Here is an 18,829-nt window from a genome sequence, read left to right as displayed (position 1 = left end):
CACCCAGCCCAGGAGTGGCATGTCCATGTATTCCTTGGACTCCTCCAGGGGTGGGAATTCCAAACCTTTCTGTGTTGTTACAATCCTTAACAACCCATTCCGTGAAGAAATTCCCATCTGCCTTCATCTCTTATTTAATCCAGGCCTGTTCCAGGGATGGGAATCTCTAATGTCCCTGGGCAATTCCAATGCTAACATCCAATTCCATAAAGAAATTCCCATCTCCTTAATCTCTAATTCAAGGACACTTCCAGGAGTGAGCCTCCAAACCTTCCTGGACAATTCCCAAGCCTGACAACCCATTCCATCCATCTGCTTTTATCCCATTCCAGAACTGCTCCAGGGATAGAAACTCCAAACTTCCCTGAGCAATTCCAATGCTAACACCTCATTCCATTAAGAATTTTCCATCTGCCTTCATCTTATTCCATCTTTTCTCCTTTCAGCTTCTCCTGCTTGGAGAAGATCTATGCCAAGATTCATCCCGCAAAGCTGATGGAACACCAGGAACTCATCCCAAGCCAAATGTCCAAGATCATTAAAATCCTAATTAATCCCTTTTGATCCATCGCCATTCGCTCCCAGCATGGTCATTAAGCTTAAAACTGCAGAATGAGGCTTGAATGCCCACGTGGAGCTCAGGGTCATGCCAGCCTTCGGGAAGTGCAGATTAGGGATTTCTGGAGGAGGAGAAGGAGAAGGATTTGCTGAGTTTCCCCACTGCTAATTTTCCAGCTTTGTGTTTATCCCTAATAACGATCCAAATAATTATCCCAGTTAATCTCAGGAATGCTTTTGGAACCATGTCCACCTTCAAATATACAAAAATCCATTTCCAGAAGTGTTCCCAGACCAACCACTCATCTTTAAAAGGAATATTTTCCCAACTGGGTTTTAAAAATTCATATTCCGAGGCAGCAGTGGGGTTGGGAATGGCCAGATACCCTTTGGAAAAGCAGTGAGACTGACTTTGGGTTGGGCCACGAACTCTTTGTTAAAGCATCTGCTTTTACTCCAGGATATTTAATGGTTGCCAGGAATTCCAGGGATGGAGGAATGCCAAGGTGGATAAAGGAAAAGTATCCCTTTGGATGAAGCTGGAGTTCCAAACCCCAGAACGTCCCCCTCCAATTTTTCCCATTTGGATTCATTATCCCCTATAAACCGTGATTGCAGAGAAATAGAAAAATGTTGCTGCAAGCATGGAGAAGGCTCCAAGTGCAAAGGAATTTTCTGGGATATCACAGGCAAGGCAAACTCCAGCACCGAAAGGGATGGATCCAACCTCTGGGACCTTCTCATCAGGGAAAACACATTCCATAGAGAATTATAACAAAAACAAAACAAAACAAAACAAAACTGGGGGCTGGACATAATGTGGCACCTAATTCCATTTAAAATTCCTTTAGTTTTCCATACAGGAATCACAACAGCAGATACTGGGTACCCACCAGCATTCCAAAGGCCAGTGATTTTATGGATCCGTTTTTATGGCTCAGAGGGATCCATGGAGTCAGGAGGTTTTCCAGCAGCTGGAGAGTTGGCTCCAGGTTATCCCAAAAATCGGTTGGGAACCACCGGGATGGTTGCAGTGGGGTTGCCAAGCCCAGGCTTCCATTGGAAGCTGGAAGAACATCCCAAAATATAATGGATCTGTGTTTTTAATGTCTACCTACTCCCAGGCATGTGAGAACATGGAACCCCATCCTTAGAAAAAATAAAAATAGGAAAACAAGTTGGAGCCTGAATGTGTCAGGGAAAAATGTGAGAGAGACAAGGGAAGGAAGCCAAAAGGAAGGGAAAAGCGATCCAAAATTCCTTAATCAGCATTTTTAGGTTCATGGATCTGGTTCCAAAGATCCATGCTCATCCAGGAGATGCTGTGGATGCACATTTCCAACTTCCCAAGAGAACAGGCTGTGGAAAAGTTCAGAAGTAGATCCATGTGACTCCACAAACCCTTCCCTCTCTGGAGCAAAATCTGGGGATTCAGGACACGCACCTGGAGCTGGGATAGGAGCAGGGAGCCATTTATAGGCCCAGAATTCCCATCTGCAATGCCAGCATCTGAGCTTTCCCGCCTTTTTCCAGAGCTGGGACAAGGTCACTGCAAGCTGAGCCACAAGGATCAGGTGGGAATTTTGTTCCTCTGGAAAATGGGAGTGCATGGGAAGGAAGTAGAAGCTCAGAATTCCAGAATTCCAAGGACAAGGTGCAGGAGCTGCCCCTGGCATGGAGCAGTTAGGAATGGAGCACAGGAGGGTGCCTTGCCACCTTTCCCTTCTTCTTAACATTCCCAATAAAGGCAGAAAAGGCACTTTGGTTATTTTGCTGGGAAGAGAATTCCAAGAGGATTTCCACACCTTGCTCCTTCTACAGGGCCTGCTCATTCTGAACCCAGCAGGTCCACCTGATCCAGGATAACCCCTCCTTGTACAGACTTTGAAAAACTGAAGTTCATCCCAACTGGTTTGCACTGCTTGGGAATTCTTGCGCTGACACGCAGGGTTTTGCCTCTGGGACAATCATGGATTCATCATCTCACCCCTGAGTAATCCCAAATTCACATCCAGGCGGGAATGACGCTGGATCAGGCACACTGTGACTGAGGAGGCAAATCTCTTCTGTGGATCTGTGTTCCCTGGGGTTTTTCCAATCCTTTCAAGCTGTTCCCAGTGAAATGTTGGCAGGAGCCAGAGTTTGCTCTGATGGAAAGACATTATTCCCTCCAATCCCCTTTTCCCAAGATACTGCTCAAGCCATCCCAGGGCATTCCAAGCCAGAGAATGACTGCCAGATCCCACTGTGTCCAGAAGCCGAAGCTGGAACAGTTCCCTTTGGAAAAGCAGGACGAGGATGTGGAGATCATGGTAAGGAGTCCTGCTCTTTCTAGGATCCCGATTGGAGCAAGCAGAAAACCAGGAATGACCCCACCCCACTGTGCTCATAGAATCCAAGAGCTCCTTACCATGGCAACAGAGCTGGGACCACAACTTGGGATTTTTCCAGCAGCTCTGGGTACATTCCGGGCTTTTCCCACAGGGGGTTTGGGCTTCCCAATTTGGCACCTCCAGAGGAGGAGAGAATGAAGCGGGAAGTACAATCCCTAAAATCCATGGAACTGGGAAGAAAGAACAAGTAGCTGCTATTCCCAGGAAACAGATGGAATACCTGGAGAGCAATTCCAGGGGGAGAAATGGATCCCGCCAAAAGAAACTACTCACTCCTCATCCCTGGAGCTGTGGCTGTTTGATCCTGATTGGATCACCCCGGGATAGGGTGGATTCTCCACCTTTAGGGAATGGCTTTTGAAATCCAAGTGGGAGTGTTTCAACATCAGCATTCCCACTCAGAGCCAGAACTGACAGGGAAATTTATAGTCTGGATTCCATAGGAGATCAGTCTGGAATGCTATGGATTTGGAAATAAAGATTGGGAAATCAGGCAGTGAAAAGATCCAAGGAAAGGCGGTGCCAGAACTGCACATTCCTAAAATCATTGGCTGAGTCAGGGGATGCCACTTTTCCATCTCTTCCTGTTAAAAATCCTGGAGATGGTGCCTGGTTCCAATTCTGCCAAGGCATAGTTCAAAGGGAACAATTCTGGTTATCTGCTGGGAATTCCCATATCCAGGGTAACACAGTGGGAATAGGAGCCATGGATGCTGTGGCAATGCTGGCAATGAACCAACCAATCCCATTTAATTGGAATCAAATACATCCCATCTCTTTTCCCTCTGTTTCTCTGCAGGATGAGAATGACAATCCTGTTATTTTCCAAGTTGCCCCACTTCCAGTTCCTGGTTCCCACTTCCCTAGGGATAAAATTGGCTCTATCCAGCTCTGGCTGCCCTGTCGGGGTATCCCAATAGCTGCCTGATAAGGCTTTTCCAGCTTTTCCAGGGAATTTTGGGTAAATCACACCACACCTGGGGTGTTCAATCAGGAAATTAATCAGCTCCAGCAGGATTAATTAATGGGAAGCATGGCCTTGGCACAGCACATTCCTTGGGAAAAAGAGGAATTGGACACTCCAGAGCTGAAGGTATCCAGCTTGGATTTCAGTTGGATCCCTCAAAAAATCCCAGGAGGATTTGGGAATGAGTTCAGCCTTTAGGAATAGGCTCCTGGGTTTTTGCTATGGATTTTTCCTTCAATTTTGCACATCCAGTGTCTCATTCCCTGCAAAACCAGGGACAAGGGAATGTTTGCCCAGTGAGGTCAGTGAAAATCTGCCTCCAGCTGGGATCAGACCTGCAGGTGGCCAGGAGGGACAAGAATCCAAGGATTTTATCCCTCTGGAAATATCAGCTCTGTTGGGAGCATCCCTGGTTCCTCCCCACCTTTCTCCTGCCGCTCCTTTCAGGATAACAATGGCAGGATCCAGATGCTTATCCGCAGGTCTCTTCCCATTTCCACCCTGGCCTTCACCAAATTCCACAGGGAGGTCCGGAAAAAGCCACAGATAACCCGGCAAGCTGGGCTGGCTCCCAGGAAAGGTGAAACCCTTGGAATTACAGCAGGGCAGGGAGCACCAGGAACACGATCCCTGATTCCTTTCCAACATGAGAATGTGGCCATAATTAACCAATGAAATCCCTTCTCAGGAGCTGGAGAATGTTTTTTTGTGGCTGTTTCCATTTTCCCAGCACTGCACCAAAGCCCCAGTATTCCCTCTGGTCCATCCATTCCTTTTCTATAGGCAAATCCAGCACTATATGCTCACAGCCATGGCATGGAGGAGGATTCTACAGAAATAAATAGTGGCAGAAAAGAGGGGAAATTCGTTTTAAACCTCTAAGGAAGCATTTTCTTCCATGTTTTCAGGGTGAAAAAAAACCCTTGGGACTGGGTGTGGAATCAAGGGAAGATTTTTCCTCCAGCTGTAACTCCCTGCCCAGCAGCCCAGGGTTATTTCACTTTGTATTCCCTTTTTTTCCTTGCTGAGGCAGGGAAATTCTAGTTTAAGTAGTCCCAGCTCTGGCATATCCCTTGGCAGTACCACCCGCCTCCTATGGAACTGCGATAAGGAGGGAAAAGAGCAGCCTTGGGACACGTTCTTCAGCCAGAAAACTCTGCCCAGACTTCCCAGCCCTTATCTTTATTGCCCACATTCCTAACAATCCCAAGTTTTATTTACGGAGCTCTCATCCCCAAGGTTATGAGAAGCTCTGGTGGATCCATGGGCTGGATCCAAGGTGAGGATTGACAGCGGTGCAATTCCAGCAAAACTCATAAGATTGATCCTCCCTGCTATGAAGGCAGACAGGGAAGCTGAGCTTGGAGCCTTTGGAAAAGTGCTGATGTTTTCCTGCCTTGCTGGGACCCTCCCAGCAGGAAATTGGGCATTGTACTGGGAGTGCAGAGTTTTCCGGAGAAATCCTGCCAGGATCCGTGCCCTGATCCGCTGTGGGCTGAGAGCTCTTACCTTGACCATGGAGTGACACCATGGCTTCCCAAAAAAGCTCCAAGAAAACCTTGGGATGGGGTTTAGAACCCAGTTTATGGCAGGAATTTGATCCCTAAATTCTGTTAATCGAGCCTCTGTTATAATGGAGTGAATCCAAAGGGAGCTGCAGGTCCTGCCCCCAGTGGTGGTGACTCTGGCCAGAATCCAGTCTGGGATTCTGGGATTCTGAGATTCTGGGAAGTTCTGGGGACATTTCTCTGGGCCACTAAGCCCCATCCCAACACCAGAGGGATTTGGAACACATTTGGGATTGAATCCCAGCCACTTCCCAACTTCCCAGCTCACTCTCAGCTTGGTGACTCTAAATATCCTGGGGTCAGGAGCAGGGATTGATTCCCACATAAATCACAAGCACGGAGCAAAGGCCATCCCATTCTAGGAAAACCTGAGATCCTGGCAATGCTGCAAAAAGAGCAGGATTTGCTTCTTCCCAGAGCCCAAGCAAGGAATTAAAACCTTGCTTGACTTTTCCCAGGAATTGTAGAGCTTGTTTTGTTTTCTCCCTTTCTAAAACTTCCTAATTCCCTAACAGTTGGTTTGCCCTGGCTCCAGCGTTTGGGATCCCATTTTTCCAAGCCCTCCATCAGTTCTCCAGTGGACTTGGTAGGAGATTGTTCCTCAATCCCAGTAAAATGCTCCGGATCCCCTCAACAGCCCCCGGATGCAGAGCCAGCAGCTGCTGCCTTCCTCCCATTGAATTCCCAAGCAGCCCCATTTCCTTGGATAAATAGGAGGGGGAAGAGGGAAAAGAGTTAAACTGGACAAAACCAAAGGGAAGAAAACTTGGAGCAACAAGGAAAAGGAAAAGCAGCTTGGAATTGCTCTGGAAATCCCACCAGGCTTTGCTCAGGACTGGGAATCTTTTCCATGAAAAAATGGAATTTTGGTGTTTTTCCCAATCCAAACCATGGAATTGGTGCACCAACAGCTGGGAATAGCAGAGGGCTTTTCTTGTCTCCTGTTTGCAATGGATTTTCAATCCCTCTGTTCCACACAAACTGTGGGAACTGAGGTCAAACCTGCCTGGGTTTGAACAGGGTAAAATGGGAATTCTTTGGGAATTCTGTCATTCCAGCAACTCCCAGAAGGAGGTGGGATACTTCTGATCCTGCCACAGGGATTCTGCCATGGGAATTCCAAGCTCACACATCACAGTGGGCTCTGAGGCTCAGCTTTGGATATGGAACAGAGATCCCAGCTTGGGATTTAGGAAAGCACCTTGTAGGATTTGGGTTAAAACCACTCAAATTCCTTGTTTCTGGATTCTCCCAAGGATCTGGAAGGGAAGGAGCCAGCCTGGGATAGCTGTCCCAGGAGCCACCTGAGTCCCATACCAGTTTTTCGTCCAAAATTCCAACTTTGGAATGTGCCAACAGCATTTTTTAGCTTTAGTTGCTTGGGGCTCCGAGGGCAGGGATGGGGCAGTTTTCCAAGGATTTAGCCACATCCAAAGAGGTTGTGGAAACTTGGGATCTTCAAGGCAAAACTCAAAGTATTAGCAATTCTAGGGGAATATTTCCTTCTTTTGGCCCAGGTGGGAACAGGAATTTTATTCCCACTTAAATCCCATTAAACTGAACACACAGGGAGATGGAAAAGAAAGATCCTGGGATTTTTAGGGATTTGGGAAGTGGATCAAAGCTGGACCTGGCTCTGCAGGGCAGGGAATGCCCAGGAATTCCTGGCACTGGGATCTGCATCATCCCACATCCCAAGTGGGAAAACAGCAGCGTCCAAGGCCTTACTCACATGGGATGGGAGCTAAAAACAGAGAATGGTTATTCCAATCCATGTTCTGAACTTGGAATGCAAATTTTGAAGTGGAAACAGATCTTTCCTGGATCCAGGATGTTGGGAATGAAGCCTGACCCAGTTTTTCCTACTGTAAGTGGGACTTCCAGCAGAACCCTGGGCCTTGGATAACAAATCCATGAAAAAGTGGGAATGGTCTCCCACTTCTCTTTGTCTCCTTTTGGCTTTGTGTTTATACTTGGATGTGGGATGAGGTTTCTATGGAATAATTTTCCCTAAGGGTAGTTCCCTGGTGATCCTGGGTTCAGCTGGATTTGATGGGAATAAAGTTCCAGCAGCACTTCCCAGCTGGCACCCCACACATCCTGAGCTCCCTGGCAAAACCTGGAGCAGCTCCTTGAAAAAAGATGGATACATGAGCAAGTCCCACTTCCCTGCCTGTGCAATTGCTCCCAATCTGAAGCATCTCATTCCCTGTGGAAGCACATCCCAAAAGTAATGGAATCCCAGAAATTCCTTCTATGTTTTCAGAGGAATGGGGGAAAGGGGGGAATATATGGAACTGAGAATCCCATACTATTCCTGGTTAGAAAAGATACCCAGAGTCAGCATCCAATGGGGAAACAAAGTGAGCTGGGATAATCTTTCAATCCAAAAATAAAATTCCAGTGGGAATATCTCATTTTTCTCACCTCCCAGCCACAAACTCTATCAGCAGAAAGGTAAACAGATGATTTTTCCCTCAGGATTCCCCTCCTATCCCTGGAATCATGAGTGCTACCCCACTTCCAGGGCAAATCCGAGACCCCCCCGGAGTCTCTTCCTCTTCCTGCTCCTCTCCAAGGAGGAAGATTTGCAGGATAGAAGGAAAAACCTGGAAAAGAGCCCAGTGTAGGAAGCAGGAATGGTGACGCTGCTGGCGGGAGCAATCTGGGCTTTGCTGGGGTGAGCTCCTGCCAGGAATGACCTTGAAGTTTTCATGTGCTTCAAGCCATTTTCCTGCCAAATTTTTTTTTTTTTTTTTTTTTTTTTTTAAGGACTGTTTGAACTTTTGCTTCCTCTCCCTTCTGAATATTCAAAATCTCTGCTTGGATGGGAAGAGGGGCTGGAGTGGCCACATCCCGACACGGGGGGCTCTGGATTTCCCAGTGGATGTCAATTTTTATAATTCCCTGGTTTTTATGGAATTTGTTCTGCGACATGATCCAGCAAAGGGATCCCACATTCCGAATGAGATTATCTGGGGGGGAGAAGATTCTGGAAAGATCAGGATCAAGAGAACAATAATCCCAGGCTGGACTAGGTTGGGAATGATTTCAAAACCCATCTCGTTCCAATCCCTTTGGAAGACAAGGAATTAACTATCCTGATTCCATTGCAGGTTGAATTTCCCCCTTTGTGGAGCCACATCCCTGTTTTTTGGGGATGTCTTCACTTTTATTCCCCTCTCCGAGCCCATCCCACGCCATTGCCATGATCCCGGGAAAGCTGGGCAGGGTCTGGAGGAGCCGCTCATCCGTTTGGAGAATCCCACCCTGCTTTTCCTTCCAGTTGTTGCCGCCCTGCCGGGGCAACACCCGGCGCTTCCTGAGCCTCGGATGTGTTTCCAACCCTGCCTTTTCCTTCACATTCCACAGCCACCTCCTTCCCGGGATTTGGCACATCAGCGGGAGAAGCGATTCGGTGCGGCTGGGCTGGGGCAGCGTTAAAAAAGCGGGAGGAAAATGGGAAAACAGGGAACAATCCAGCTGGGGGTGTTGGAAACTATGGGATTGTGCCAGGGCTGAGTCATTCCCGGCCCTCCCAGCCCCTCCGGCCGGGAACGACATTTAGGAATTGTAGCAAATCTCGATTAGCTCAGCGCAAGGTGGAGCTGGAGCAGCCAGAGCGAGCCCAGATCCCGCTTTAACCCCATCCTTGGTTTTGGCCGCTTGCGGGAATTTGGGAAGGACTGGAAATCTGGATTGTGCCACAAATGTGGGAATTCCAACAGGAGGGGGGAGGAAAACAGGCAGGGAATTCTGTGGGATGAGCAAACAAGCCTCCGAAGTGGGAAATAAGAGAGCACTTATCTTTAATAAGAGAGCCCAGAGCTTCCCTGACTCTGCTCTAGTGGGAAAAAAAAAAAAAAAAAAAAAAAATCTATGGATACACCTTCTTTGACCAATGCATGTGATGTCCTAAATATCACAAAGAAAAATGGGATTACCCAAATCCTCCATCCCAGATCCCAGCATCTTTTCCAGACCTGCCCGTCCCCATTTCTGGGATCACAAGGCTGGGTCTTAAATTGCTTCCTTTGTGATTCTGCCTCTGACACCACATGGGGAATAAATACGGGGATCACTTTGAATGCCCTGATCCTGATTTTAGGTGGAAATAGGGAATTCTATTCCCCACAGCTCTTGTGGGCGGGGAAAACTTGTTTTCAATGAGAAAAAAAAGTGTGAGACTGAGAGGAAAAAAGAAGGAATCAACTCCTCGTGGATCCCCTGGAATACTTCCTTCCCGTGGTAATTCCATGTTTATTCAGGCATCTGCCTCTGGATACACTCCCATTTAGTTTTAGTTTTAGTTTTATTTATTCCTTAATTATTCCACCTGGAAAACTGATCCTGCCACAAAACAGGATGAGCTAAAAGTGTGAATGCCCAGCAGAAAATCCCAATTTATGCAAAAAAAACCTCCCAAGTATCCTAGAGATGTTCCCTCTTGCCTCCAGCTTCCCCCAGGGAACAGATACACAAATCCCATTAAGAACCACACAGGAATTCCCCATCCTTCGTGAATTCTCCACTTTCTTTGTATTTTGGGGCAGAAATTTTCTCAATTTTCATTTCCTTAGGCAATCCCTGATTGGGGAGGCGAGTTGGAATTCCCTCAGGAACAGAAGGAACTACCATATTCCCTGATGGCTCATCTTGGATGACCAGGAAGTTTGGGAATAAGAGGGAATTTTGCAGACCTGAAGCATCTCCCCCATTCCGTCTGCTCTGGACCCCAAATCCCAGTGCAGCCCCTCTGGATGGGTTGGATTGTTTGGAGAAATCCCAGAGTTTATTTGTGTGTGTGCCCTCCAGGTATTCTGGTGACATTCCAACATTAATATCCCCAAATCTCCTGCTGGAATGAAAAGCAGAGAATTTGGGTTGGGAATTGATCTCCATCTTCCCCTTCACCTTCCCCCCTTCTATTCCAGAGCTCCTTCAAAAATATTCCTTGGAGAATATCCCGGTGGGAGGAGAGATCCATCCCCATGGAAGCCTTGGACTGAATTCCTGTTTTTTTCCTAAACTGGCTCCATCTGGAGGAGAGGTTGTTCACGCCCCACATTCCCACCCTGGGCCACCCAGGACAGTCCAGTCAGCAATTCTAGAGCTCTGAACATATGGAAAATTCAAGAATGATAAAAAATTCATCAGATAACAAAGGAAGAGGGAAAACATCCCTTGGAGTGAGGATTTTCCCCAGGGTGATTGTCCTGTTCCCACTGGGATCTGAGGAGCTTTTCCTTCTTGGATGGAAGGCTTTCAGAGGCATGGGTCCCATTTTTCCAGCTGCTCTCCAGCATAATATTCTAGTTGTGCTCCAGTCATTCCACTTCCAGGAGGAAAGAGTTTGGGAACAGTGGCTCACTTCTATCCCAAAGACATTTCGAAGCATGGATCTGCTGGGGACCAGTGGGATTTCTTCTCCCTGAAATCACATGACGACTTCCAAATGGAAACAGAAATAGAATTGCTGGTTTTAAATACAAAGTGGGCTGGAAAAATGGGACAAAACTCAGGGATCATTTCCTGACTTGGCATCCAGCAAATTCCTTGGAGCTGCTCAAAACACCTGGCAGACCCCAGAGAGCTCCCGGAATTTTGTCTGGGATTTTATCTGGAGAGATACAGAATTCCTGGATTTGCTCTGGGTTGTTTTGAACATCCCTCCTCCTCCAGCTTTAGCCTGGAAATTGCTCCAAAGTTGGAAAAATATGGACAGGATAAAGGGAGGGAAGGATAAAAAATGCCAGTGTAGAATCTGGACTCAAGGAACCAATTCCGTGCTTCCATGAAAAGGAGGAAGATGCCTGGAAGGAAAGGGATATTTGGGATGGGAGCTGCTCCTTCCTTTCTTCATTTCCATCTAGGTAGGCATTCAGCCACCCCATGAAAAAAATCATGGAATGGTTTCGGTTGGAAGGGATATTAGTTCCTCATCTCATTCCATGGGAAGGGACACCTCCTACTATCCCAGGGTACTCCAAGCTGGCCTTGGAACAGTTCCAGGGATGGAGTAGCCACAGCTTCTCTGGGAATCTGTGCCAGGGCCTTCCCATGCTCCCAGGGAAGGATTTCTTCCCAATATTCCATCTAACCTGCTCTCTGGCAGTGGGAAGCCATTCCCCTTCTCCTGTCACTCCATCCCTTGGGAATAATCTCTTCCTCTTCTCCTCCTTGGCTCCTTCAGCTCCTGGAATGCCAGAATTGGATCATTCTGAAGCTCCTCTTTGCCAGGGTGAGTAATTCCAATTCTCTCAGTTTTTCCTCCTGGCAGAGATGCTCCATCCCTCTGATTATCCTGGTGCCTCCTCTGGATTTGCTCCACATCCTTCCTTTGCTGGGAGCCAAACCTAGATGCAGAATTCTCCCTAGAGCAGAGGAGAAGGGATGTGAAAACCTAAACAAAGCAATTTCTTTTCCTGGCACTTGGAATTCTGTTCCCATTAAATCCCTGCTAATTCCTGCTCCTCTACATTGCCCAAATTCCCAAAATTTCATGTAACAGGAGCTCCCCCATTCCAAGAGCCTTGCAAGAGCTTCCCAACCTCGGCTCTGTGTCCTTGTGATGTCTCCAGAGGGAGCCGAGTTCCTCCAATTCTTTTCCCTGCACAGGTGTCCCCCTCCCTGGCTCCATTGTCCCTCATCCCAGTCCTGGGATTTGTCACCACTGACGTCACACATTCATTCTTTAACCTCTGAGTGACATTTTATAACCAATTCCTTCATTTTCAGCAATTCCTGATTTTTAAATTAGTTTTAATTAATCATATTGGATATTCCCTTCAGTGAGAATTCTGCTCTCCAGGAGATCATTGGGGTTGGATTCTTATGGAAAATGGGGCGTTATGGATGTGTTCAGCCAAAGGAGATTAGGAAAGAGAATTCTTTTAAAGTTTAGAGCCAGGACTTGGATTTTCAATGGGAACATCCAAGAAAAATTAAGGATTGTGGAAAATTCAATAAAAATCAAAGCAGCACCTAAAATTCTCCAAAATATTCCCACATAAGCTTGAAACATGGAGATCTTCCTAAAAGAGATGGGAAGGAACTTTCCTATCCATTAAACTCTTGGAATGAAGGATAAACCTTTTTTTTTTTTTTTTTTTTTAAGCCACTGGAAAGGGTAATTAGCTTTATTTTTGCAAATATTCAATGAATATTCTATGGTTTTGAACAAGAAGTTCTTCCCTGGGACAGGATTTGTGATTTGACATCCTACACATCCTAAGAAAGAACATTCTCCCCAATTCCTTGATTATCCTGGAATGACATTTCATATTTAAATTATATATAAATATTTTGAGATTTTCCCCAGTTTGGGAATATCAGGAGCTCTAGTTAAAAATTCCCAGATTTTGTCCAGGAAAACTTGACTGCATGGAAATCAAGTTTTGCATGAAAAAGGCCAGGTTGGGATGTGGGAAGAAATTATTGGTTGGAAAATTGTGGGATCAGCTGGGCAGACAAACCGTGATCTGTTTTTTTCCAACAGCAGAGCCATGTCCCGGTCTGGCAGCAGGGAACTGCTTCTGAGCTGAGCTCTCTCATTCCAAGTCGAAAAAAATTTTCCCTATTCCTGGAATCCTGGATAAATCCAGTTAGAAACAGCATGCAGGTGGGGTTTCTCCCTCCCAGTTTTTTGGGAAGTTGTTTTCCCACAATGCTCCGGTTTGGGAGCGTTGGCTGTGGTTCCCTGAACCTTTGCTCGGACAGGAGATTCCGGAAGATATCACAGCAGCCAGGGCTTTCCCAGGAATGCTGTGCATGAGCAGGTCTGGGAATAATCCACAGTTTTAATGGGGATTTTTGGCAACTTTTTTTATTTAGGAGGGAAGTGAAGGAGCAGATTCCTGGTTTTAATTTCTCTGTTGGATCACAGCCATTCCCTCAGGAATTCCAAACCCACCTAACCCAAGAAATCCTGGAATGGGCAGTGGATCCATGGCTGTTCCAAGCAGGAAAAGACTCCCCAGACTACCAGAGTTAAATCCTGAATCTGCTGCTGCCAGAGTGACACTTCAGGAGAAATCCTAGGAATGCGAGGAGGGAACTGGGATTCAGCCCAGTTGTTACCACGGAGCATCTTGGTATCAAAGTTTGGAACAGCCTGTTCCAGTGGAATTGTCCCTGCTGTGCTCATGAATGAGTTTTTCCAGCCCAAACCTAGAATTCAGTGAGGAATCCTCATCCGTGGAATGCCAGGACAGTGCTGCTTGGGATGGCACCAGAGCCTGGCCAAGCTTGGCTCCATCCCGGTATTCCTAGGACCTTCCCACGACCCAGCTCCTATTTCAGGGCTCGTCTATTTAAAGAAAGGGAAAAATGTGCTGGAATCTTTGCGCGTGCGCAGGAGAGGCCACACCAAATATTCCCTCTTTTTTAGAGGCTTAGAGGCTGTTATCCACAGATCCCGTGGTTTTTTAGCCAGGATGTTTTTCTTCCCCTTTTAGCAACATGTGCCTGAAAAAAATCCCGGCCCCTATTAGGGCTTGGAAAACTCAGCTGCTGCCGGAGGGAATAAATCAAATTCTTGGAGAGGACAAAAAAAAAGCAGAAACATTAAAAAAAAAAAAAAAAAAAAAAAGGCAGGAACGCAGCATGTTTTACCCAAAAACTTTGGGACGGGAGCAAGGAGCCGGTGGGAAAGCTGCTATAAACACATATTATATTGTTGGCTTTTTGCAAATATTAGGATGAATGCTGTATGTATAATGTTAAAATAACTTTGCTTTTATTTCCGCTATTAACAAAACCATAGACATAGCAGTAGTGGCAGCAGATGTAGTTATGAGCGAACTGTCTGTTTGGTCGGGATAACATCCAGCGAGCGTGCGATGAGGATCCTGCTACTGATACGCCAACTATCAGCATCTGATATCTGAAGACAGTGTGGACCAAGGCCCAAAGTGAAAGTGATAAAGAGGAACCAAAGCCACACCCAAGCGACATACATGCTCCAAAAAGGCAGACCCAAGGAGGCGCCGTGTGAAATAGCTCCTGGAATATACAGACTGGTTTATGGATATGCATAAGGGTTTATGAAGATGCAAAGGACTGAGGTAATGGAAAGGGTATTTAAGGGGTATCTCCGAAAGTGAAGGTGTGCTCTTGGCTGAGTGCCGAGACGCACCCGGCCGTAATCTTTGCTTTACTTTGTCTCCTACTGTCCTTTATTAAACTTTTTAAAATTTTACAGAAGAGTGAAGGCGTTTCTCACAAAGGGAAGCCGGGGAACGCAACGAGGTGCACGCTACAGGAAGCCGCGGCCTCCGGTGATAAATAGGAAAGCCGGGAGCACAGGATGTGTTTCGGGAGAGCTCGGCGGGACAGCGGGATGTGACCGCCGGAGGTGACTCCGCTGGTCATTTGTCCGTTTGTCCGGCGGGATGGCCACCCGGGCGCTCCTGCTGCTGTCGCTGCTGGCCTGGAGCTGTGGAGAGGAGGACGTGGAGGTGCTGTGCGCCGACAGCGCCTGCTATACTTTGCACCGGGATGAGAGCAGCTGGAAAAGCGCCCAGGAGCGCTGCAAGGATAACGGGGGCAACCTGGCGCCGGTGGGCAGCGCCGGCGAGGCCGCGCGGCTGCGGGAGCTGCTGGCCAGAGACGACCGGGCCGGCCCGGCCTGGCTCGGGCTTGCCCTGCCCCGGGGTCACTGCGTGCGGCCGCAGGAGCCGCTGCGAGGCTTCTCCTGGGTGGCCGGCGGGGCGCCGGGCAACTTCTCGGAGTGGGCATCTGAGCCGGCGGTCACCTGCGTGAGCGCCCGCTGTGTCGCCCTGCGGCCACCCGGCCCGCACGGCCCCGGCGGCTGGGCGGACCGCGCCTGCCGCAGCACGCTCCCGGCTTTCCTCTGCAAGTTCAGCTTCCAGGGCATGTGCGGGCTCCTGCCGCTGGCCGGCCGCGGCGCGGTCACCTACACCGCCCCGTTCGGTGTGCGCAGCGCCCGCCTGGCCGCCGCTCCCTTCGGGACGCTGGCCGAGGTGGAGTGCGACGGCGGCCGAGCTTCGGCCTTCGCCGTCTGCAAGGGGCCGCTAGACGGGGGTGGCTTCGCCTGGCACCCGCCGGGTCCCCTGTGCCCGGTCAACTGCGGCAGCCACAACGGCGGCTGCCAGCAGCTCTGCCTGGATGTGCCCGGCGAGTCCCCGCGCTGCGCCTGCCGACCCGGCTACGTGCTGGCCGCCGACATGGCCTCCTGCGTTCCCGAGGATTCCTGCCATCCCAATCCCTGCCAGGGATCCTGCCGGGCACTGCCCGGCGGCTTCGAGTGCGGCTGCGAGCCCGGCTACGCCCTGGCAGCCGACGGCCGCGGGTGCTCGGATGTGGACGAGTGCGAGTCGGGGCCGTGCCAGCACCAGTGCCACAACTTTCCCGGCGGCTTCCAGTGCCACTGCCGGCCCGGGTACAGCCCCGCGGGGCCCGCTGGCCACCACTGCCACGACGTGGATGAGTGTGCCCAGCCCCACGCGTGCCCGCAGCTCTGCATCAATATTCCCGGCTCTTTTCGCTGCACCTGCCGGCCCGGCTTCCAGCGGCAGTCGGGAGGAGAGTCCTGCCTGGATGTGGATGAATGCCTGCGGGATCCGTGTCCCGGCGCCTGCCGCAACTTCCCCGGCGGCTACGAGTGCCTGTGCCCGCCTGGCTCCCTCCAGGACGCCGATGGCCACGGCTGCAGCCCCGGAGACGCGATGCCAAACAGTATCCCACAGAGCTCCGGCATCCCGCAGAGCGCCAGCAGCATCCCACAGAGCTCCACCGTCATCCTAGAAAGCTCCAGCATCCCACAGAGCTCCGGCATCCCACGCACCGCGGGCACCCCGTGGACCACGAGCATCCCTCGTACTCTGGGAATGCCCACCGCGGGACTGGGAGTCGGCTCGGACGAGCACAGCGCCGACGGCCCGCGGCTGCTGCTCTATTACATCGTAGGCAGCCTGGTGGCCATCCTGCTCCTGCTGGCGCTCGCCCTGGCGCTCGTGGCTTGCAGGAAAAGGGCGGCCAAAAGGGAGAAGCCACCGGCCAAAAACGCGGCCGATAATTATTGCTGGGTGCCCGAGCAGCCCGAGAGCCGCGGGGAGCGCAGGTAGGAGTGGGTTAAAAATCCCAATAAAAGGGTGGGAGGGAATCCTTTGTGCCCAAAGTGAGCTCCTCTGGCTGTTCCAGTGGGATTTACAGTCCTGCTGCTCCAAGGGTTAACGAGAGGGGAGAGGGAATGGGGTAGAATTTGTCTCCTCAGCTCTGTTCCAAAAGGCAAATTCGGAATTATGGGATCATGTTCCTAAAGGGAAACTTCTCACTTGGAATTCTCCTGCAGCCCCTTGTGCACTGCTCCCTCTGGATTTGCCTCGTTCACCTGGAAAAGGGTTTGAAATTGGGATGTGCCTCAGCAGAGCTCGAGCAGGCCCCTGCAGGCACAACCAGGGTGGGGTTTAAGGGTTACTTTATTAAGGATCTTATTAAAAATCTGTTGCCTGAAACCAGGGAAAACTGCTTATCACAGAGCCAAGGAATTTCATAAAGGTAGGAAAAGCTGTGTTTGGAACAACCACGTCCTCATATCCTGAATGTCCTGCCTAAATCAACTTCTAAACAGAGAAAACAATGCTCTCCTTCCCATCAGCCACATGGGAGGCTGGGCTTTTCCTGTTGTATCTTTTTTTTTTTTGGGGAAGAGTCATTCCTGGCTCTAGGCTGAGTGTGTTTTCCCTCTTTCCCCGTGTAAGGAACATGCTGGAATTGGAATATTTGCTGATTATTCAGTGTAAAACTTGTAACTCCCAAAAAAATCTCTGGGCCAAGTTGCTCCCCAGGTACTTCCCAAAATTCCTTGAGCCTCTTGCAGTCTTTCCAGTGGGAATTCTCCTCAAAATCCTGAGGGGCACATACAGCATCACCTCCTTCATAGTTTATCCATGCTATGAAGGGCTGGAAAAGATCAGCCACAGGATTTGAAGGGTCCAGCAGCTTCTTGAAGTTTCTGTTTGAGTTATTGTGTCCCTGGAGCTGAATTGCTCCAGGAATGAGAATGGAACACAAAGGAGTTTGCAGTGGGTAGGGAGCTGCATCCTGTCATTCCATGTGCTGAGGAAAACCCTTTCCTGCTTTTTTCTTGTCTTGGGTCCCCATTGTGAGCTGCAAACAGGAAAATTGAGCTGATATGAATGTTTTCCATGCGCTGCCTAGGTTGGGAGAACGTGGGGGAATTCAGCAGCAGAATTCTTGGAAATCCTGCCAAAAATTCCCAAATCCCAAGCCAGCATAGCATTGGGAATAGCTGGATCAATGAAGGAAATCCCATGCAATTATGCTGGATTGGGATCTTTGGGAAGTGACAACCTTGGGGTTTTTTATGGGATATAAGGCTATAAAAAAGGGAAAGGAAGGGTGAGGGTGGAATCATAGCTGGGAAGAACCTGAAGTGTGCTGCTTATTCCCAAAAAATCATAATCCTGATTTCTGATGCAACTTCTATGTATTCCATTGGGGAATGATGATGGATCTAGGGGAAGACAGGAATTTGTGCCAAGGGTTTAGGTTGGATTCTTCCTAACGGAATATTTCCTGCTGTAGCATCCTTCCTCCCTGGTGCAATTCCACCTGGATTCAATCTTACGTCTCATTTTTCCTGGCACATCTTGATCTGTGGCCTCCTTAGGGAATTGTCCAGGTACTGGTGAATCCCACAAGTTGGAGCAGGATAATTTGGTGCCCTGTCTTCCAGAGGAGATGGGATGTTCATCCTGCTCCTTGGATTTTTTTGTAATGGATGAGTGTTTTGCTTTGCCAGAATGAAACTCTTGGATTTACAGCATAAAGTTATCCCAACACTGCTCTCCAGATGGAATTCCAAGAAAACTTGAACAAAAATGTGTTTCTAGTGGGTTTTAATAAAGATATTCCTAAAAATCCATGGTCTGGTGCTCCTAATCCTTGTCTTCCCTACAGGTGGTGGGTGGTGATCCCAAATCCTTTCCTAGGGCTTATTCCATGATCTCAGCCTTTCCCAGGATCTGTGGTCCTGGGCAGGGGCCATTCCCTTCATCTCCGCTGAGGCCATGGGGTGGGCTGTGTTGGATCCCAATAGCACAAGGAAAGTCCTAAATCCATGAGGAAGGTCCTAAACCTATAAAAAAAGTCACCAAGCCACAGGCAAAGCGCTAAATCCATGAGCAGGGTCCCAAATCCACAAGCAAGGCCCTAAACACAGGTGGAAGGGTCCAAGTCCATGAGCAAGATCCTAATCCTATGACCAAGTTCCTGAAACCACAAGGAAAGTCCATGAGAAAAGACCTCAACCCACGGGCAAGGTCCTAAGACCATGACCAAATTCCTAAAACCATGAA

The 18,829-nt window shown here is 48.9% G+C and overlaps 1 protein-coding gene across 1 annotated transcript; it reads left to right on the top strand.

Annotated features, from left to right (window-relative positions):
• The first annotated feature begins 14,410 nt into the window (after positions 1-14,410).
• CD93 (CD93 molecule) lies at positions 14,411-18,396 on the top strand. The gene is made up of 2 exons (XM_021537631.3): positions 14,411-14,551; positions 14,689-18,396. Exon 2 carries the CDS (start codon positions 14,879-14,881, stop codon positions 16,571-16,573), a length of 1,695 nt encoding a protein of 564 aa, XP_021393306.3. The 5' UTR covers positions 14,411-14,551; positions 14,689-14,878; the 3' UTR covers positions 16,574-18,396.
• The last annotated feature ends 433 nt before the right edge of the window (positions 18,397-18,829 follow it).

This window comes from Lonchura striata, chromosome 3 (genome assembly GCF_050655825.1).
Source record: "Lonchura striata isolate lonStrDom1 chromosome 3, ASM5065582v1, whole genome shotgun sequence".
In the NCBI taxonomy this organism is placed as follows: domain Eukaryota; kingdom Metazoa; phylum Chordata; class Aves; order Passeriformes; family Estrildidae; genus Lonchura; species Lonchura striata.
This window is presented reverse-complemented; position numbering and strand designations above follow the sequence as displayed.

What these genes read in the sequence shown, in the direction of transcription:
- CD93 (XM_021537631.3), top strand. Translation starts at nt 14,879, where the DNA reads ATGGCCACCCGGGCGCTCCTGCTGCTGTCGCTGCTGGCCTGGAGCTGT.